Source organism: Saimiri boliviensis, chromosome 6 (assembly GCF_048565385.1).
Source record: "Saimiri boliviensis isolate mSaiBol1 chromosome 6, mSaiBol1.pri, whole genome shotgun sequence".
Taxonomy (NCBI): Eukaryota; Metazoa; Chordata; class Mammalia; order Primates; family Cebidae; genus Saimiri; species Saimiri boliviensis.
The window spans coordinates 43,983,252-44,005,702 of NC_133454.1; the positions used below are offsets into that span (position 1 = coordinate 43,983,252).

At 37.1% G+C, this 22,451-nt stretch overlaps 1 protein-coding gene and 1 pseudogene across 10 annotated transcripts in view; both read left to right on the plus strand.

The window, feature by feature from the left end:
- Positions 1-22,451, plus strand: part of ATM (ATM serine/threonine kinase) — a 143,658-nt gene that overhangs the window by 28,998 nt on the left and 92,209 nt on the right. For 9 of the 10 annotated variants that reach the window (XM_074400527.1, XM_074400526.1, XM_074400530.1 and 6 more), the window contains 13 exons: positions 111-274; positions 2,380-2,549; positions 4,514-4,885; positions 6,090-6,284; positions 7,433-7,528; positions 10,989-11,214; positions 13,666-13,791; positions 14,644-14,769; positions 16,126-16,215; positions 17,233-17,404; positions 18,164-18,363; positions 21,128-21,210; positions 21,302-21,457. In XM_074400527.1, coding sequence (XP_074256628.1) covers positions 111-274; positions 2,380-2,549; positions 4,514-4,885; positions 6,090-6,284; positions 7,433-7,528; positions 10,989-11,214; positions 13,666-13,791; positions 14,644-14,769; positions 16,126-16,215; positions 17,233-17,404; positions 18,164-18,363; positions 21,128-21,210; positions 21,302-21,457 — 2,176 coding nt within the window. Of the gene's footprint in view, positions 1-110; positions 275-2,379; positions 2,550-4,513; positions 4,886-6,089; positions 6,285-7,432; positions 7,529-10,988; positions 11,215-13,665; positions 13,792-14,643; positions 14,770-16,125; positions 16,216-17,232; positions 17,405-18,163; positions 18,364-21,127; positions 21,211-21,301; positions 21,458-22,451 lie in introns of those variants that run through there. The other variant, XM_074400533.1, reaches the window with a different exon arrangement.
- LOC101041178 (BTB/POZ domain-containing protein 10 pseudogene) lies at positions 7,535-10,960 on the plus strand (annotated as a pseudogene).

The following is a 22,451-nucleotide window of genomic DNA, read 5'->3' on the forward strand; positions in this document are numbered from 1 at the left end:
TGGACCAGATGTCTAATGTTGATGCAGCTTGACAGCTGAATAATTTTGTGGGAGCTAGCAGTGCAAACAGAGTACATGAATAAATTACATTTCAATTTTTTGGATTACAGGTGCATATGAATCAACAAAATGGAAAAGTATTTTATACAACTTATATGATCTGCTAGTGAATGAGATAAGTCATATAGGAAGCAGAGGAAAGTATTCTTCAGGATTTCGTAATATCGCTGTCAAGGAAAATATGATTGAATTGATGGCAGATATTTGTCACCAGGTACAGTAAGTAGTTCATGTCACATTTAGAAATTTCCTGTTAGTTTTTTTTATTTTTAACTGGGCTTTTAAAACCTGTGTTCTCACAAAAAGCCTATAAAATGACTCTATACATGTAACTATTCCTTTCAAAATACCAGAAATTATTTGGAATTACCCTTTTAACTTAAAAGTTAATGCTTTTGCAGATATGGACTTAGTGAAAACTAGCAATGAACTTTTCCATTCTTAAATGATTGCCTATAGGAAATAAGGTGACTATTATCCTAATGTTTCTTTCCTTTTTCCTTTCTTTTCCTTCTTCCTTTCCTTTTCTCTTCTTTTTCCTTTTTCCTTTCCTTTCCTTTCCTTTTTTTCTTTTCCTGTTTTCCTCTGTCTCCCAGGCTGGAGTGCAGTGGCAGGATCTTAGCTTACTGCAACCTCTGCCTCCCAGGCTCAGGTGATCCTCCTGCCTCAGCCCCCTGAGTAGCTGGTACTACAGGCATGTGCCACCATGCCTAACTAATTTTTTGTAGAGGCAGGGTTTCACCATGTTTCCCAGGCTGATCTAGAACTCCTGAGTGATTTGCCCACCTTGGCCTGTCAAAGTGCTGGGATTTCACGAATGAGCCACCGTGCCCAGTCTGTTTCTTTTTTTGCAATTAAGCTAGAGTTCACATAGCTTAAAATTCATGATTTTGAATTGTACATTTCTGTGGTTTTTAGTATTTTTACTGTGTGTTCAACCACCATCACCACTAATTTTAGAACTTTTTTTTTTTTTTTTGAAATGGAGTCTTGCTCTGTCCCCCAGGCTGAAGTGCAGTGGTGCCATCTTGACTCACTGCAACCCCTGCCTCCCAGGTTCAAGTGATTCTCCTCTCTCAGCCTCCCAAGTAGTTGGGACTACAGGTGCCCACCACCATGCCCAGCTAATTTTTGTATTTTTAGTAGAGATGGGGTTTCACCCTTTTGGCCAAGCTGGTCTCGAACTCCTGACCTTGTGATCCACCCGCCTTGGGCTCCCAAAGTGCTGGGATTACAGGTGGGAGCCACAGCACCTGGCCCAAAACTTTTTTATCATCCTCAATGACACCTCATACCTTCTTAGCATTTAGTCTCAATTCCTTGCATCTTCTAGATCCTAGTAACCAGCCACTAATCAATCTTGGTTTTTGTGAATTTTCCTGTTTGGGACAGTTCATTTAAATGGAATCATACAATACGTGGTCTTTTGTGTCTGCTTTCTTTCACTTAGCATAATGTTTTCAAATTTCATCCATGTTTAATATGAATCAGTACTTCATTTTTATTGCTGAATAATATTCAGTTGTATTGATATACTCCATTTTACTTACCTGTTCATCACCTGATGGCCTAATGTTTTTTAAATAAAACTATTTTCCCCAGATATTTGGTTAACATACTGGGTAGTAATTTCATTCTGTCAAATATTTTCTTAATGGTAAATTTAAAAAATTGAATCCCTTTGAAAGTAAAGGTTTTTGCTTTGCTTTTAGATTTCTTGGTGCTTTTAGTAAGTGTTCCCAGGAAATAAAACTAATGTATTACTTGGTAATACCTGCTTTCTAAGAGTGCCATTACTGTCATGCAAGCTGTTTGTTTTTTACCATGTCATCAGATTTATATGTTTCTATAATTTGCTACTCTTCCTTTATGAATTCACTTGCTTTATGAATTCACTGTATCTTCATTTCAGAAGGAATTTTTTTTCCCCTAATGAAATATTATAAGAAAGTAGCAATGAAAAAAATGGATTTGTTGGCTGGGCGTGGTGGCTCATGCCTATAATCTCAGCACTTTAGGAGGCTGAGGCGGGTGGATCATCTGAGATAGGGAGTTCAAGACCAGCCTGACCTACATGGAGAAACTCCGTCTCTACTAAAAATACAAAATTAGCTCGGCTTGGTGGTGCATGCCTGTAATCTCAGCTACTCTGGGTGCTGAGGCAAGAGAATCACTTGAACCCAAGAGCCAGATGTTGCAGTGAGTGAGATCGTGCCATTGCACTCCAGCCCCTGGGCAACAAGAATGAAACTCTGCCTCAAAAAAACAAAAGAGAAAAGGAAAGAAAAAGAAAAAAGTGGATTAATTTTTGTTTTACAGGTTTTTAATGAAGATACCAGATCCTTGGAGATTTCTCAATCTTATGCTACTACACAAAGAGAATCTAGTGATTACAGTGTACCTTGCAAAAGGAAGAAAATAGAACTAGGCTGGGAAGTAATAAAAGATCACCTTCAGAAGTCACAGAATGATTTTGAACTTGTGCCATGGTAAAATGTTATCATTTTTTCATTCAGTGTCATTTTAGTCTCTTATTTCTGAGAAAACTTTCAATGGAATCCTTTAATCTCAGCCAGAACTAAGTCATTTGTCTACTCCCAAACCTATTACTACCAAAGGGATATGTGATTGCCATGACAAATGAGATCGATTATTAATGGATCATTTGCTGGGGCCAAGGGTGGGGCTACCTTTTCTAATCACATTGTCATAGCAAGTTAAGGCAGACTGGCTGTCTGGTAGGCAATTAGAAATGTGTACTTCATGGAATTCACTGAATTGTACACTTCAACAAAAGATTTTAGCATACATAGCACCCTTTAATAGAATTAGGAAGAAGTTAAATATAACCTTAAGAAATAACAATAATTTTTACTTTATACGATGATAATGTTATTTTCTCTTCTGTCTTCTTTATTCTCATATGACATTCACATATATTTAAATAAATAAATTACGGAATACTTTGGAATCCCAAAATACTAGGTCTGGTAAGGATGTTTAGAATTTGTCTAGTTCAGCCTGTTGCCTTTACTGAAAAGAAACTGAAACGCAGAGAGATTAAGCAAGTTGTGTAAGGACAGAGATTTATTGATTATAGTCATAGTCAGATTGTTGCTTAAGTGCATGTTTATATGGTTAAGGGTAGCTATTTAAGATTTTTCATTTGTCCATTTAGTCAAGAGTTATTTATTGAACACCTGCTATGTGCCAAGTGTTAGGGATACAGAGATGAATAACATAAGATTTTCTGTTCTTAAGTACCACACATTCTAGAAAATACATAGCAAATATTTATCAGATTAACTGAATTAATATAAAGGAAAAATAGTTTTTTGGGTTTCTTTGTTTTCCTGTTTTAGAGGAATAGTTTTGGTGACTAAAGAGCAAGGATGAGGCCGGGCGTGGTAGCTCACACCTGGAATACAAGCACTTTGGAGGCCAAGGCGGGCAGATCACCTGAGGTCGGGAGTTCAAGACCAGACTGACCAACATGGTGAAACCCTGTCTTTAAAAAAGAGAGCAGGGATGTACAAGATAACTCAGAAATAAAATCTTGCTATTTTATTTATTTTTATTTTTTTTCTGAGACGGAGTCTTGCCTGTCACTCAGGATGGAGTGCAGTGGTGCGATCTCAGCTCACTGCAACCTCTGCCTTCTGGGTTCAAGCAATTCTCCTGCCTCAGCCTCCTGAGTAGCTAGGATTACAGGTGTGTGCCACCATGCCCAGCAATTTTTGTATTTTTAGTAGAGACGAGATTTCACCACTTTGGCCAGGTTGGTCTTGAACTCCTGACTTTGCGATTCACCCGCCTCAGCCTCCCAAAGTGCTGATATGAGGCGTGAGCCACCGTGCCCGGCCCAAATATTCCTAATTTAATATCCTTTAAAATATTCGTCAGCAAACTGACACAAGAGCAGAAAATCAAACACTGCATGTTCTCACTCATAGGCGGGTGTTGAACAATGAGAACACATGGACACAGGGAGGGGAGCACTACACGCTGGGGTCCATTGGGGGGAAATGGGGGAGGGATGGGGAGGTGGGGAGGTGGGGAGGTGGGAAGAGGTAGCATGGGGAGAAATGACAGATACAGGTGAGGGGAAGGAAGGCAGCAAACCACACTGCCATGTGTGTACCTATGCAACAATCTTGCATGTTCTTCACATGTACCCCCAAACCTAAAATGCAATAAAAAAAAAATTAAAAAAAAAAATTCGTTTGAGGGAAACTTAACAACTTACCCAGGTAGCCAAAATGTTGACAATTTTCCTGCCACTTTAGGAAGTAGGACATAGTAACTATTAAGAGCCAGTTTATCTTGAGAGTACTATGGAAATGATGATAGTGATTCTCTAATTAGGGATATTGTAAGGGTAGCATGTCTATATAGTTCCTTTTAGTTTGTTAATGCAATTTAATAGTTTTCAAATTATCCTTTTTATTTTTAGGCTACAGATTACAACCCAATTAATATCAAAGTATCCTGCAAGTTTACCTAACTGTGAGCTGTCTCCATTACTGGTGATACTCTGTCAGCTTCTACCTCAACAGCGACGTGGGGAACGCACACCATATGTGTTACGATGTCTTATGGAAGTTGCATTGTGTCAAAACAAGAGGTCAAACCTAGAAAGTTCACAAAAATCAGATTTATTGAAACTCTGGAATAAAATTTGGTGTATTACCTTTCGTGGTATAAGTTCTGAGCAAATACAAACTGAAAACTTTGGCTTACTTGGAGCCATAATTCAAGGTAGTTTAGTTGAGGTTGACAGAGAATTCTGGAAGTTATTTACTGGGTCAGCCTGCAGACCTTCATGGTAAGTTTAACATGTATTATGTCATACTTTACAGAAACACACACGTACTCTCTCTCACTCTGTCTCTCACTCACACACACACATCTCTGATCATTTTCCTAGTGAAACACACACACACATCCCTGATCATTTTCCTAGTGAAACACACACACACACATACATACCCCTGATCATTTTCCTAGTTTGTTACTTCAGTTAAAGATGTTAAATTCTATTGTTACTTCGGTTAAAGATGTTAAATTTTATGTCAGATGCTTTTCTTGTTTGGCCAAGAAGACTTAATAAAATGCATAAGTGAATTTAGTTTCAAATGTTGAGAAATTACTAAAGCCTAATTTTAAGGAATTTCTTTTTTTTATTCAAAAATTTTTAATTGACCTATAATAGAGTTACATATTTTCCAGGTACATGTGGTAATTTGATACACTCATATAATCAAGTCAGGATAATCAGGATATCATCACCCTGCATATCTTTTCTTTATGCAAGGAATATTTGAATTACTCTCCTTGTTATTTTGAAATGTATAATAGGCCGGGCGCGGTGGCTCAAGCTTGTAATCCCAGCACTTTGGGAGGCCGAGGCGGGTGGATCACAAGGTCGAGAGATCGAGACCATCCTGGTCAACATGGTGAAACCCTGTCTCTACTAAAAATACAAAAAATTAGCTGGGCATGGTGGCACTTGCCTGTAATCCCAGCTACTCAGGAGGCTGAGGCAGGAGAATTGCCTGAACCCAGGAGGCGGAGGTTGCGGTGAGCCGAGATCGTGCCATTGCACTCCAGCCTGGGTAACAAGAGCGAAAACTGCGTCTCAAAAAAAAAAAAAGAAATGTATAATAGATTAATGTTACCCATAGTCACCCTACTCATCTATCAGACACCAGGTCTTATTCGTTCTAATTGAATATGTGTATCCAAAAGAATTTCTTTAAAGAATTATAAAGAGTTTAAATTTCTTTTATGTGCAATTTATCATTATTTATTCAATAACTTTGTTCTTATTGTAGTACTGCACACTGCTAATAAAAGAACTATTTTTTAATCAAGAATCTTTCCAAATGTAATCAGACTTTTCACAGTTTTTATGTTCATTTGGTCAGCTTAACTAAATGGATATGCCAGGCACTGTCTTAATAGATAAACAGGTCTTTGCCCACCCCCCAATAGCTTGCTTTTCACAATTGTCCTTTGCTTTGTTATAGTCCTGCAATATGCTGTTTGACTTTGGCACTGACTACCATTATAGTTCCAGAAACAGTAAAAATGGGAATAGAGCCAAATATATGTGAAGTAAATAAAAGCTTTTCTTTAAAGGAATCAATTATGAGATGGCTCTTATTCTATCAGCTAGAGGATGACTTAGAAAATAGTACAGAAGTGCCTCCAATTCTTCACAGGTAATTTAAGTTCATTAGCATACTGCTGGTTTTTTTGTTTGTTTTATCAGGCTCTCTCCACTTACTTGATGCCAGGTAGCTTTATTCTATAATGATAATACAGATTTTCCCAGATCTAGCCTTAATTATTAAATATTCCATTTGTTTTTACAGTTATCTGAGTCTTTATGCCTGATTGCTTCTGAAATAAAGGGTTGTCTCACTGTGAGAATATGGGAGGGTATGCATATAATTCTTTGAGCATTTATGTGTTCCTCTCTGATTTTTTTTTTTTTTTTTGAGATGGAGTCTCACTCTGTCACCCAGGCTGGAATGCAGTGGCACAATCTTGGCTCACTGCAACCTCCACCTCCTGGGTTCAAGCAGTTCTCTGCCTCAGCCTCCTGAGAAGCTGTGATTACAGGTGCCTGCCACCATGCCTGGCTAATTTTTGTATTTTTAGTAGAGGCAGGGTTTCACCATCTTGGCCAGACTGGTCTTGAACTCCTGACCTCATGATCCACCCATGTTGGCCTCCCAAAGTGCTGGGATTACAGGTGTGAGCCACTGCACCTGGCCTTCTGAGTTTTTTAATAGAATATGGAGGGTATACATGAAGAATGTACATATAATTCTTTGAGCATTTATGTGTTCCTTTCGGATTTTTTAAATGAATAAGTACATATATCCGACTCATGTAGATCCTGGATCCTTTCTCATAATAGGAGTGTCTTCTGGATGAAATACATTTTATTAATGAGGAGAGGAAATAAGGAAGACACAACAGGATACAAGTGCTAGGATAAAGGAACTGAGTCACTTGTCCACTTAACCTTTCCACAGATAGTAACTGGAACCAAATGATTGGAGAGCTAACCTCTGAATGGATCCGTTTACTTTTACTTTAATTTTATAACCTTTTATTTATTTCAGAAATGATCATCAGACATGATCTTGTTTCTACATAGTATTGGAAATGATAGTAACAATGGTTGTCCTTAAATTATCCTTTTAGATATTAAGAAATTCAGTGTAGATGAAAGCAATTTTAATCTAGGATCCAAATTTCAGAAGTCAAGAATTACAGCTAAACATGGATGTTAAAGTTTAAAATATTCTTTACATGACTTTTGGTCTTTTAAGTGAAGCTTTTCTTTCTTCCTTTATAGTAATTTTCCTCACCTTGTACTGGAGAAAATTCTTGTGAGTCTGACTATGAAAAACTGTAAAGCTGCAATGAATTTTTTCCAAAGGGTGCCAGAATGGTATGTTTCCTAATATTGTTCTTTGCCATTTTAAGATATAGCTTTAATTACAAAATTAATAATTTTAGCTGGGTAGTAGCTGCATCTTAATAATTATAAACTAAATTGGTCCCAAAAAATCACAACTGTTAGCCAGGGAAAAGGTTGTTTTAATTCAGTGATTGTAATCTATGTTCTATAACATTAGATGAAGTTTACTATTTTTTAATGCTGTATAGTATGTGACAAGTGCCAGTGGGAAAAATTGAATGGTTATACTGGGAAATTAAGAATATAAAATTTATATGAAATAAGTTCTTAAAGGTGCGACCCATTTCTGTACATCAACTGTGATTTGACTGTTACTTGAAAACAAAAAATAAATCTAAACCTGATTTTAGTTGATTGACTCAAAAGACTTAGGTTGTATTACTGTGACTGAAAATGACTCACTGGCACAAAGATTCCTTATCTCCCTCAAGAGGGCGAAAGATGAAAAAAAATTTTTATATTTTGGAGAAATTGATGGTGAAAACCAAATAAATACCAACCACAATAATGGAAGTTTTGTTGCAAGATCATTACTTTTCTAACCAAAAGGATGCATAACTGCTTAACCATACCAGATATTAAAGGTTTTTAAACTTATACTTGTTACTCCCTCTGCTTGGTGAAAAAACAGATATGTTTTCAGACAATGTTATGCTCAACATTTACATATAGCTCAACATTTACAAAAGACACTTTCTGAATTTACTTTCAAAATTGTAATTTGTGGAGGAGCAGGCCTGCATCCTGCCAGGACAGCTCTGCTACTCGCAGCCACCTCAGTGGCTGCCTCCATAGCCACCTCTGGAGGGATCTGGCTGAGGAGGAAGTGGAGGTGTCACCGGCCTCAGCCTTTGCCCCAATCCTCTGTGGGCACTGAAGGGGGACTACAGCTTCGACAGTTACGGGTGCTACATGTGTGCTTTCAGAGCAGTAGTGTGTGGAAGCTTGGAGTGGGATGGCAGGACGGCCTCATTCCTATGACAGTAACTCCAGTGATCCAGAGAACTGGGATCAGAAATTGCACAGTAGACCTTGTAAACTTTATAAACATTCAGGTACTTCCTCATGTGTTGCTAAAGGAGGAGTTGACCTTACCAAAATGAGTCTACATGGTGCTAGTGGGGGACATGAAAGATCAAGAGACAGAAGAAGGGCAAGTGACAGATCACGAGATTCATCCCATGAAAAAGAGTCTCAGCTCACTCCTTGTATTAGAAATGTGACTTCTCCTACACAACAGCACCACGTTGAATGAGAAAAAGATCACAGTTCCTCTCGTCCAAGCAGTCCACATCTTCAAAGAGCACCCTCAAATGGTTCCATTAGCACTACTGGGAACAGCAGCAGAAACTAGTCAGTCAAGTTCAGATGGTAGTTGTAAGACATCTGGGGAGATGGTGTTTGTATATGAAAATGCAAAAGGAGGAGCTTGGAATATAAGAACGTCAGAATGAGTGACACTAATAGTGGATAAGACTAGATTTGTTGTAGACTCATCCATTTTTACTGCACAGTCAAATACAATGTTGGGGAGGATGTTTGGATCTGGCAGAGAACATAACTTTACATGACCCAATGAGAAAGGAGAGTATCAGGTGGCAGAGGGAATTGGTTCCACTGTGTTTCGAGCTATTCTGGATTACTATAAAACAGGAATATTCCGTTGTCTTGATGGCATATCTATTCCTGAACTGAGAGAAGCATGTGACTATCTTTGTGTCTCTTTTGAATATAGTACTATTAAATGTAGAGATCTCAGTACCCTAATGCATGAGTTATCAAATGATGGTGCTCAAGGACAACTGGAATTTTATCTGGAAGAAATGATCCTCCCTCTCATGGTAGCTAGTGCCCTGAGCGGGGAACAGGAATGTCATATAGTGGTGCTTACAGATGATGAAGTGGTTGATGGAGGTGAAGAATATCTACCACAGATGGGAGAAGAATATTCACAAATTATTTATAGCACAAAATTATATAGATTTTTCAAGTACATTGAAAACAGAGATGTGGCCAAGTCAGTTTTGAAGGAGAGGGGTCTTAAGAAGATTAGATTGGGAATAGAAGGTTATCCTACCTACAAACAAAAAAATAAATCAAAGGTCTGTAGGCCATGCAGAAATGATCTACAACTATGTCCAAAGACCCTTTATTTGAATGTCCTGGGAGAAGGAAGAAGAAAAGAGTCGGCTTGTAGACTTTCAGTGTGTAAAGAGTAAATCTATCACCAACCTTGCAGCAGCTGCGGCAGACATTCCCCAAGACTAGCTGGTAGTCATGCACCCAACTCCGCAGGTGGATGAGCTGGACATTCTCCCTATCCATCCCCTTTCTGGCAACACTGACCTTGATCCTGATGAACGGAATACAATGCTATGATGCTGATGTTCCTTGAAACCATAGCATGCTACTCTTCACAGTGACGTTGTACTCTGCTCATTCTGCACTGTAAGGCCACTCTTCTTCATGTGAGATGCACATAATAATGTTTAGGATATTGCAGTGTAGGCTTTTTTAAAGACCAAAGGTAGCTGATTGGTTTTTTTAAATGAATACAACTCTGTCATCTTGAAGTTCCAGTTATATAAATGTATTTGTTTACTAGTAGGTTTGTGAAATTGGTTCTTTGTATGAGGGATGGTCCTTTTTCACACATCTAGGTCTTTTGAAAAGTGGTGGAAATTGGCAACTGGGGTACTTTTAGTTTGGATTGATAATCATCACACCCCAGATAAAATGCAGAATATTATATAGTTGCACTTTATAAATGGTGGTTAAATGGAAATGTTCAAGCCATTTTATAGTTGTGATGCACAATATAACTTAAGTAAGTGCTTCTGTCAAAGTAATCCTTCAGTAAAATTTGTATAGTTTGCTGCCCTTGATGAGCAGAAAGTATTTATCTTGGGCTTATCTAAATGATCAAAATGAGATTTAACACCCGTTTCACATCAGTTCAGTTATCTCCAGTCCCGGTTCACCCTTTAGAGTGAGTCACATGCAGGGAGTGTGAACGTCAGAGGTGGCTTATTATCCAGTCTGCCTTATCCTTTATCTGTCACAGATATTTATTTACTGATGCTTTTTTTCTTATGAGTTATTGGATAGGAAAATGAAGTGTTTGCTCTTCATTTACTAAATGATTATAAACTTGAGTTTTTCATCAAAATAAAATTCCATTTTAAAAAAAATTGTAACTTGTATTTCTTTTGTCTATTAGTAAAATTGCTGCTGACTAATGAAATTTGATACAAGTAGGTTTCAAAGTCCAAAGAAGAGAAGCGTTTAAAGAATAATCTGTTAATTGTATAAGTAGTCTTTGAATGATGTAGATACTGTGTTAATGTTTTCCTTTGTAATATATTGCTAATATATAGAGGCGAAGCATTAAGTAGTTTGTTTATAAATTAAAGATCTTACTTTCTTGAAGCGAACAACACCAAAAAGATAAAGAAGAACCTTCATTTTCAGAAGTAGAAGAACTGTTTCTTCAGACAACTTTTGACAAAATGGACTTTTTAACCGCTGTGAGAGAATGTGCTATAGAAAAGCACCAGTCCAGTACTGGCTTTTCTGTCCATCAGAATCTCAAGGAATCACTGGTTCGCTATCTTCTGGGATTATCAGAACAGCTTTTAAATAATTATTCATCTGAGGTGAGATTAAAAAAAAAAAAACTAAGCTTATATATATTCAACTTTGGTAAACTGTTAGGAAGGAGAAATAGGGGCAGGAAAAACACCAAAGATGGTGGGAGGTTTGGTTTTAAAAGCAAAATGGCAGTAAAGGGCTACAAATTGGGAAAACTTAGCATAATTAAAGGAAAACTCAATAATAATTTGGATACTTCCTTTGTGCTGGGAATTACGGTAGACATAAAAGAATTCCTTGTGTAGGATAGTAGGGAATAGTAAGAGTTTGAGCATAGGGATTATATGATGAAAAAAACCTCTGAATACAAAGGAGGGAGATGTTACAGTAATGGAAAAGAACACAATTTAAACAAATCTAATAGATTTTGGTGGCGTTTGAAGAGGGACGAGGGGCTAGTAAAGACAATAAATGGACTAGCAATTATTTTAGACGTCATCTAGGAATTTCCTTTAGCCTCATAAAATCACAAATTCTCTTCATGTAGGCTGTTCTCTTGCCAAAACTCCCATTTTTTAAAAATATGAAATGTCTTTCTATTTCTGTGTATTCAGATCATCCACATGTGAAAATCCTTGCTAATAACTTTCTTAGAATCTCAGAAAGTGAGATTCTAAGAATTTTTCTTTTTGAGACGAAGTCTCGCTCTGTTGCCCAGGCTCCAGTGCAGTGGTGTCATCTTGGCTCACTGCCGCCCCCACCTTCTGGCTCAAGCAGTTCTGCCTCAGGCTTCTGAATAGCTGGTACTACAGGCACGTGCTGCCATGCCCAGCTAATTTTTGTATTTTTAGTAGAGACGGGGTTTTGCCATGTTGGCCAGGCTGGTCTCGAACTCCTGACTTCAGGTGATTGGCCCGCCTCGGCATCCCAAAGTGCTGGGATTACAGGTGTGAGCCACTGTGCCTGGCCTAATAATTTTTCATCTTTTAGTTTTATAGTACTTAACGTTTCACATTTTTAATGGCAGTTAGCATTTTCTTTATACCATGGATATTTACATATGGTTTGTATATAAATATCTCTTGAACTATCACATACACTCTTTTTTTTTTTTCCAGATGGAGTGTCGCTCACTCACCCAGGCTGGAGTGCAATAGCACGATCTTGGCTTATTGCAACCTTCTCCTCCCGGGTTCAAGCGATTCTCCTGCTTCAGCCTCCCAAGTAGCTGGGACTACAGGCGCCCACCACCATGCCTGACTAATTTTTATATTTTTAGTAGAGTCAGGTTTTACCATGTTGGACAGGCTGATCTCAGACTCCTGACCTTGTGATCCATCCGCCTTGGCCTCCCAGAGTGCTGAGATTACAGGCATGAGCCATTGCGCCCGGCCCATATGAAAAGGGAATACATATTTTTATTAATCTTTGTATCCTCCACAGTGCCTTGTTACATGGTAAATGATTAAATGAAATAAAGCCTGTAATCTCTTCAAAGGAGTGAATTCAGTAGCCAGGGAAAATGACCTGAGGACCTGAGAAGGGACAGTGTGCCTCTTTCTGATCTTTTTCTGACATTCTTCTGCACCACAATTGTAACCACTTTCAAGTAATTGAGTTTTGTGTATTTTCTCTTAGAATGCCATTTATTACCCTGTAGGAACAAAAAATCAGAACATCTTGTGTGTAATTTAGCAGATTCTTATGTAATTCTATAAAATTGTCTTAAAACTGTTTTTTGGGATGGAGTCTCACTGTTGCCCAGGCTGGAGTGCAGTGGTATGATCTCAGCTCACTGCAACCTCTGCCTCCTGGGTTCAAGCAATTTTCCTGCCTCAGCATCCTGAGTAGCTGGTATTATAGGCACCTGCCATCACGCCTGGGTAATTTTTTGTGTTTTTAGTAGAGACAGTGTTTTACCACGTTGGCTAGGTTGGTTTTGAACTCCTGACCTCAGGTGATCCTCCTGCCTCGGCCTCCCAAAATGTTGGGATTATAGGCATGAGCTACCGTGTCTAGCCAGCTGTCTAAACTTTATCTACTAGAAAAAATCCTTTATGCTAGTCTGTGGGGTCTAAAAAGCTGAGTAAGTCAAGGTTCCTGTTCCTCAGAAGCTTAAAATGACATTTTAATGTCTCTTTATATGACTCTAATTTCTACTTGTGTTCTAGGACTTATAGTCATTTATTTGCCTATCAACTTTTTTTCTTTTCTTTCATCCCTACCTCAAATATTTAAGGGCCTATGTGCACAGTACACACGGCACCCTAAGATGATATATTCTGCTTGGCCACTAGGAGATATTTAGGCTGCTTTTCTTGAGAATCGTAGTTATAATTCTACAGTGATCTCCTAGTTGTTTTTAGAGATATTCAGAATATGCCGCCTTTAACTCAGTTAACTGAACTTTTGTTTTTTAATATGTATGTAGAATTTGCTCTTATAAAAGATAATTATAGAATATACAGAATTGTTTATGAAATATATATATATTTTTATTTGTGGTTTGCTTTAAGATTACAAATTCAGAAATGCTTGTCCGGTGTTCAAGTCTTTTGGTGGGCGTCCTTGGCTGCTACTGCTATATGGGTGTAATAACTGAAGAGGAGGCATATAAGTCAGAATTATTCCAGAAAGCCAAGGTAGAAGAATTTATGCTAATAAAGTTTCTGATAAATTTGAATGAAATGTATTCCTGAGAAAATTATTAACATTTGTTTGGAAGACATTAAATTTTATGTAGGTTAACCCTTTCTCTTTTATTTATGTAATATGAGAAGAAATTACACTGTGTATTTTTAAAACTTGAAATTACTATAAGCCAACTATAAATAATAGTAAATAATATAATATCACATTAAAATCTAATCTCATTAAAATATTGATTTTTGTCTACTTTTTTTTAAAAAAAGAGATAGAAGCTCGCTCTCTGTAGCACAGGCTGAAGTTCAGTGGTATAATCTTGGCTCACTGCAGCCTCTGCTTCCTGGATCCCAGTTCAAGCAGTTCTCCTACCTCAGCCTCCCAACTATATGGGATTACAGGCATGAGCCACCATGCCCAGCTAATTTTTGTATTTTTAGTAGAGATGGGGTTTTACCATGTTAGCCAGTCTGGTTGTGAACTCCTGACTTTGTGATCCACCTGCCTTGGCCTCCCAAAGTGCTGGGATTACAGGCATGAGCCACCATACCTGGCCTGTCTGTCCTTTTTAAAGTTTTCCCTGTGATCAGTTACATTGAAGTAGCTTTGATTGAGGGTGTTAATCAAGTAGGCTGTAAGCATGAAACTCTGATCTCTTGGTAGTACTAATTGTTAATGATTTTTACTTATACTATATGACTGTGTGGAACTTCCAAAAACATTTCATTTTTTCTCTTGTGTACTTTATTTTTTATTTTATAGAGTATGTCCAAGATCAAAGTGCACTTTTAAAAGCAATACTAAACTATAATTTTAACTAGAATTTGCATTTTTCCTTGTATTTGTAATAGTCTCTAATGCAATGTGCAGGAGAAAGTATCACTCTGTTTAAAAATAAGACAAATGAAGAATTCAGAATTGGTTCCTTGAGAAATATGATGTATCTATGTACACGTTCCTTGAGCAACTGTACCAAGGTAAGATTTTCTTCTTGTTTTGTTTTTTGAGATAGGATCTTTGTCTGTCGCCCAGGCTGGAGTTGCAGTGGCATTGTCACGACTCAGTGTAGCTTGACCTTCTGGTTTCAAGCAATTCTCCTGCCTCAATGTCCTGAGTAATTGGGACTACAGTTATGTACCACACAACTAAAATTTTCTTTTTACTTGATAGTATAGTCTATGCAGGGGATTGATTACTGGTTGGTGTTACTGTTTTGGTGTCCACTCATAAGTTTGTTTTTTACTTTTATTTTTATTCTTTTTTTTTTTGAGACAGTCCCTTGCTCTTTCACCGGGGGTAGATTGCAGTGATGTGATCACAGCTCACAGCAGCCTTGACCTCCTGGGCTCAAGTGATCCTCCCACGTCAGTCTCCCTAGTACCTGGGATTACAGGTGTACACTGTCATGCCTGGCTGATTTTTGTATTGTTTGTATTGTTTTACAACATTGCCCAGGCTAGTCTCAAACCCTGGGCTCAAGTGATCCTTCCACTGCAGCATCTCAAAAGTGCTGTGATTACAGGTGTGAGCTACCATATTTGACCACATTCATAAGTTTACAAACTGATTTAAAACTAAATTGAATGGTACATAAAGATAATATCCAGATGAATAAACAATAGGAATTTGAGTTTCTCATGAAACTAATTTTATAATTTCAGGAATTCTTCTGAGATTGTCTTACCACTTCTATGTATAACCAAGTAGATAACTCTTTTATTCCCAGCACATTTCATTCATTTAATAAAAATTTGTTGACTCAAACTTTGTGGTATGCATAGCAGGGCTAGTGAGCAGCACAACGATAACTCTAGCACATGCTTTACTTTTTTTGCTCAGATCATCTTACATAACATTTGATAGAAAGAGTGCTACTGTGTGTAATCTTTGTTTTTATTTACAGCAGGCCCGTGAGGTAGCCAAGCCAGTCCCCAGAGTACTGATAATAATTGGAAATATATTTGAAACCTAATATTAGGTACATGGCTGTATATCAATATTATCAACATACTTTTTGTTTTGTAACGTGTTTTTCCTCCCTTTTGGTGTAAGTGGGAAAGGAGAAAAGTAGAAGAATAAATTCTAACCTATAATTACAGCTTAATTACGTTTAGAGTCAATAGCTGTTACTTAAATGCTGTTAAAGCACAATGAAAGATGTACAGTATAGTAATGATTACTCTAAGGAAAGATGTGTTTTGGAAGCCGCGTGTATCTTGGCCCTAATAGTAAACCATTTATCTACATTTCATTCAAGATAGAGAAAACATTGTCTGCCAAGAATAATTGTTTTTATTTCTTTGTTGTTGGTTCTTTGTTTGTCTTAATTGCAGAAGAGTGCAAGTAAGATTGCATCTGGCATTTTCCTGCGGTTGTTTACATCAAAGCTAATGAATGACATTGCAGATATTTGTAAAACTTTAGTAAGTATGCTTCCTATTTTGCTATCATATTTCCATTCTAATATGCATAATTTTTTGGTTGAACTATCTTTGTAAATAGGGATGCATCTGAAAACATATAACATCTTACATTTTTATAAATGTGGAAATTAAATAGTTGTTTGTCTTGTGGGGAAATATACCTGATTGGTTCTTAATATCAATACCTACCATAGTGAGTGCCTGCTTTCAGTTTCTCAATAAATAATACACTGAATGATTGGAAACTAATCATCCAGGCTTATACCTATTGCTATGCAACATTGTACCAAAGTTCAAAATAATTACTTGTTCTTTAAAAGTGACCAAAAATCTTGCCAGACAAGCAACATATTCTTATTGTAGTATTTATTTTTCTTCCATACAAATGGGCTTATGCCACATACATTTTTTTGTCTGAACTATTGCTGGCCATACAAAGTAGATATTGAAATATCTCGAGTGAAAACACATTCTGTAACTTGCTTATTTCCATTTTATGACACATCTTAATCATTTTCCATGTCACTACTTATTTTATAAGCTGTCTGCTGTTATACTTTATTTAGCAGTCCATGGTATTCTATTGTGTGGTAGTAGTGAGTAGCATGTATGTATATAAAAGCTCATCTGCTCCCTTTATTTATTTATTTATTTATTTATTTTTGAGATGGAGTCTCACTCTGTTACCTAGGCTGGAGTTCAGTGGCACAATCTCAGTTTACTACAGCCTCTGCCTCCCAGTTTCAAGAGATTCTCCTGCCTCAGCCTCCTGAGAAGCTAGGATTACAGATGTGTGCCACCACGCCTGGCTAATTTTTGTGTTTTTAATAGAGACAGGGTTTTACCATGTTGGCCAGGCTGGTCTCAAACTCTTGACCTCAAGTGATCCGCCTCGGCCCCCCAACTTACTGGAATTACAGATGTGAGCCACTGTGCCTGACCTGGTTAGGTAAATTTTAAGTACAACATGGTCCTGCAAGAAGCTGTCTTGAACATCTTTGTTTCTCTTCCTTGAAGGCATTCATAATCAAAAAGCCATTTGACCATGGAGATGTAGAATCAATAGAAGATGATACTAATGGAAATCTAATGGAGGTGGAGGATCAGTCATCCATGAATCTATTTAATGATTACCCTGATAGTAGTGTTAGTGATGCAAATGAACCTGGAGAGAGCCAAAGTACCATAGGTAAATACATATTTACTGCTTGGGATTTCTTTTACCTCTTTATATTAATTTGGCAGTATAAGAGTCCTTATTGATATCAATTTTACGCTTATTTCATTTTTCCCTTAGTCTAGCCTTTTAGGATTATTCCTGTGTACTTTAAATTTTTCTGATTTTTACTCAAATTTATTAGTTTCCTATTTTAGTCTTCATAGGAGGGACTTAAGATAACTATTAAAGAAATAAAACCATATGATAGGTTATTTGGACAATAGAAAGCAGGAAATGAAAACTCACCCATCATACTATTGCTTTTAACCTTTCTCTATTATTTCTCTATAGAACCTTTCAAAATTGTAATCAACATCAACATTCACATGTTAATGCCTGTTTAATATTAATTATTTTTTCCATGTAGTTGCTTGTCTTGATAGTCATACTTTTTAATGGCTTCACCATTTTTCAATCACAAATACGATAATTTACTTGACATTCTTTATTGTCAGAAATTTAAATCTGTTGTATTTTCCTATAATAAACATTATTGCAGTGATCGTTTGTCTAAAGGGTACCCCCCCCCCGCCCCATATTTTAAATTATTTCTTGACAACAGAATCCTGGATAATTTTTTAAAAAGACTTTTAAAGTTTTTAGTATATAATTAATTTTACTATAATTCTGTTTTTCATATACTTTTTTTTGTAAAGAGGAGAACATTTGAGTTAATATTAATATATATTGCTGTTGTGTCCTCTCTTAATGAGTGCTTTTTATTTTTAGGTGCCATTAATCCTTTAGCTGAAGAATATCTGTCAAAGCAAGATCTACTCTTCTTAGACATGCTCAAGTTCTTGTGTTTGTGTGTAACTACTGTTCAGACCAATACTGTGTCCTTTAGGGCAGCTGATATTCGGAGGAAATTGTTAATGTTAATTGATTCTAGCATGCTAGACTCTACAAAATCTCTCCACTTGCATATGGTGAGTTACATTAAATGAATAAGCTCTTGGATTTTATCTGTTGTTGCTGACTAAATGTAAAGAGTTACAAGTAAGAATCACATGCTGTCTTTGAAGAATTGAAATTGCTCTCGAGAAATGAACCTGAGACTAGTTGGAAAATAACATTTTTTCTTTTAATGTGCTGTGAACAAATTGAAGAAGATGCTGAAATATTAAAACTTAGATGGGTTTTGGATAGATTTTATTCTCTTTAGGTTTAATTAATTATTATGCATTATTTTAATTAGGCTAAGAAACATAGACCCTGAATGTAAACAATACATAACATTGTGTTTGAAGCTGAAATCTTGTTTTTACCTCAGTAAAAAATATACAAATATTTTCAGTTTTTTGGATTTGATTTCAAAATGATAGTAAAGTTACAAGAATACTACAAAATACTTCCATATACTCTTGATATGCTTTTATAGTTAACATGTTACCACTCTTGCCTAATATTCCCTCTCTCCACATATACTCAAACACGGATACACACATTAGTTTCTCTGAACCATTTTGAGATGAACTTGCACACATGATACTCCTTATACTTCAGGCTATATTTCCTAAAAACAAGGGTACACTCTTTTTAGCCACAGTATAATCATCAAAATCAGAAAGTTAACATTTTATCATTGCACTTAGGTGCGTAGTCTGTTTAGTCTCCTTCAATCTGGAACAGTTCTTTTCTTATTTAATATGACCTTCATATATTTGAATAGTACAGGTCCACTGCTCTGAGTTTGTCTGTTTCTTCATGATTAGATTTATAGTTTGATTGAGAATGTTACAAAAGTAATTCCTCTTTTGCCTTCACCCTGTCCATTTATCTGCATGTTGATATCTTCAAATTCAAGCCAGTATCACACGGTTTATCTTTTTTTTCTGTCCAAATTTATAAATTTCTTTTTTTCTTTGAGATGGAGTTTCACTGTTGTTGCCCAGGCTGGAGTGCAGCGGCGTGATCTCAGCTCACGGCAATCTACACCTCCTGGGTTCAAGTGATTCATTCTCCTGCCTCAGCCTCCCAAGTAGCTGGGATTATAAGCATGCGCCACCATGCCCGGCTAATTTTCTATTTTTTAGTAGAGATGAGATTTCTCCATGTTGGTCAGGCTGGTATCGAGCTCCTGACCTCAGATGATCTGCCCACCTCGGCCTCCCAAAATGCTGGGATTATAGGTGTGAGCCACTGTGTCTGGCCTAAATTTATAAATTTCTTACTAGCAGTTAAAAAAACACCCCAAAACTGGCTGTTCCCTTGACCTGAATACATTTACTTATTTGCTCAGCAACCTTATGTATAACTAATCTCCCAACGATGTGGGCCATTTTCTTAGCCTTAGTCCAGGCGTAGGTGGAGATGGAGCCCTGGCCTAGTGAGTAGCCAGTTGGGCCCTAGGTCATGTCCTCAGTTGCAGCTAATTGATAGGCATGCCTGGTAAGTCCCTAATTAGAACTTCTGATCACAGTAAATTGCAGGCTGAGTCATTGGTGGAATCCCTGATCATGCTTCCCACCCTTGGTGAGCGTGCATGTCAATCGTTTACAGTGAGAAAACAAGTTTGGTTGTGCCCTCTTTGGGCCCCTAGTTTAGGTCCTGGTAGATACTCTAGTTAAGTCTCTAACCCTGACCAAGAAGAAGAGTTACATGCTTTTCTTGAAGTATTGATGTTTCAAGTCACTTCAAAACATTCAGTAACCTGATGTACATGACTCTCATGTCAAATAATGAAAAGGATCATTTAATTTTCTTTGTTAATATCTGAAAAGGAATAGGAAATATTCTACATCTAAATAGGAAAAAAAATCCCTTATGATTTCAGTATAGCTAGAAAATTATTCGGTAGTTCTTAGAAACTGGCTGCCTACATAATAACTACCATTATAACTGGTAGTTGCAACAGCCCTTTCTGTCCATAGTACCATAAAGAGCCTTAGAACATTGCTTTGTGGGAAGATAGATCAGAGTGTTTGACTTCTTTGCCTATGACTGTCTCTGCTTTCTAAAATTCATTAATGGAATAGTCTTCAACCACTGGACTATTCTCCCCAAGCATTATTTTGGGAGAATGGAGACTTACAGTTTCAGAATCTTGCTCAAGCTCTTAACTGCAACACACAATAGAAGCTAGACTTTTACATTTACCTTCTCTAATCCTCACAGTTACCTGGCCAGGTAAGTGATTAAGTGATATATCCCCACTTTACAGATGAGGGTACAAAGGCCCTAGATGATTTAAGGCAAGATTTTTAACCAGAAAAGTTAAAGCTTTGGTACTGGGACTTGAATTCTGCTGTTTGACTTCAAAGCCTTTTGTTTTTACTATACCCCTCTTAAAAATTTACAGCTGTATGTGTGTACATGTATGAATTTATGTTTATATACTTTTTTTTTTTTTGAGATGGAGTCTCACTCTGTTGCCCAGGCTGGAGTGCACTGGTGCTATCTTGGCTCACTACAACCTCTACCTCCTAGGTTCAAATGGTTCTCCTGCCTCAGCATCCTGAGTAGCTGGGACTACAGACCCCTGCCACCATGCCTGGCTAATTTTTATATTTTTAGTAGAGACGAGGTTTCACCATATTAGCCAGGCTGGTCTCAAACTCCTGACCTTGTGATCCGCCTTCCTCAGCCTCCCAACATGCTGGGATTACAGGCATGAGCCAGCCTATGTTTATATACTTTTTAATGTAAATGATTTGTGAATAAACCTGACTTTTTTCCCTCCTACCATCTTAGTATCTAATGCTTTTAAAGGAGCTTCCTGGAGAAGAGTATCCCTTGCCAATGGAAGATGTTATCGAACTTCTGAAACCACTATCGTAAGAAATTAAAACCTTATATTCACTTTAAATTTATAAAATAACTGATGTGTTCTGTTAAGCTTATAAAGTTAAACTTTTTTCACCACAGCAATGTGTGTTCTTTGTATCGTCGTGACCAAGACGTTTGTAAAACTATTTTAAACCATGTCCTTCATATAGTGAGAAACCTAGGTCAAAGCAATATGGACTCTGAGAACACAAGGGATGCTCAAGGACAGTTTCTTACAGTAATTGGAGCATTTTGGTAGGTACAGCTTATTCTGTGGTCTTATTTTTCTTTTGCTGTCTGTGGATACAAATGCAAATTTTGTATCTACATCAGTGATTTCTTCTGATCTTTCTACATAGCTAATATATCTTTTAAGAATAGCAGAATGTAATTTGTGTTTCCCTCAGTTGCTTGAAGAACTACACTGTTTTTTTTAAGGCTTGGCTTTCTAAACTGTTCAACTAATTTCCCTGCAAATTTTGAGTCATTTAATAGTTTGACATATATAGTGAATAAAGGAAGTATAACAAGCCAAAATCAGTTGAATTGTTCATGTTCCCAAAGTGAACAAATTGGCTTTGTCACTATCTGTTATTTTATCTATATTGTCACATTCTGAGATACACCATGATACTTACGGAGGAACACATATATATAATTTAGAACCCTTGTACTATTTGATTGATGAGTAATTCTAAATCAATAGAATGTTTTTTGTTTTTTTTGGGGATGGAGTCTCACTCCATCACCCAGGCTGGAGTGCAGTGGTGTGATACGGGCTTACTGCAGCCTCTGCCTACCGGGTTCAAGCAATTCTCCTGGCTCAGCCTCTTGAGTAGCTATGAATACAGGTGCCTGCCACCACACCTGGCTAATTTTTTTGCCTTTTTAGTAGAGATGGGGTTTCACCATGTTGGCCAGGTGGGTTTCAAACTCCTGACCTCAAGTGATCTGTCCACCTCAGCTTCCCAAAGTATTGGGATTACAGACCTGAGCCAGTGCACCCAGCCAGAATGTGGTGTTGAAATCTTTGATATACCAAACAAAACTTTAACAAAGAAATTTCTTTCTAAAGTAAGTTTACTGTAATATGGTTAGCCATTCTATGGTAGCCCCCCAGAAAAGAGACATGATGGTATAAAACAAATCATTTGCACTAAAATGAATTCTTTCAAACTGATTCTTTTAGCTTGAATTTTTGGGAAGGTGAGTATGTTGGCATATTCCATATATGACAAATAAGTTTAGC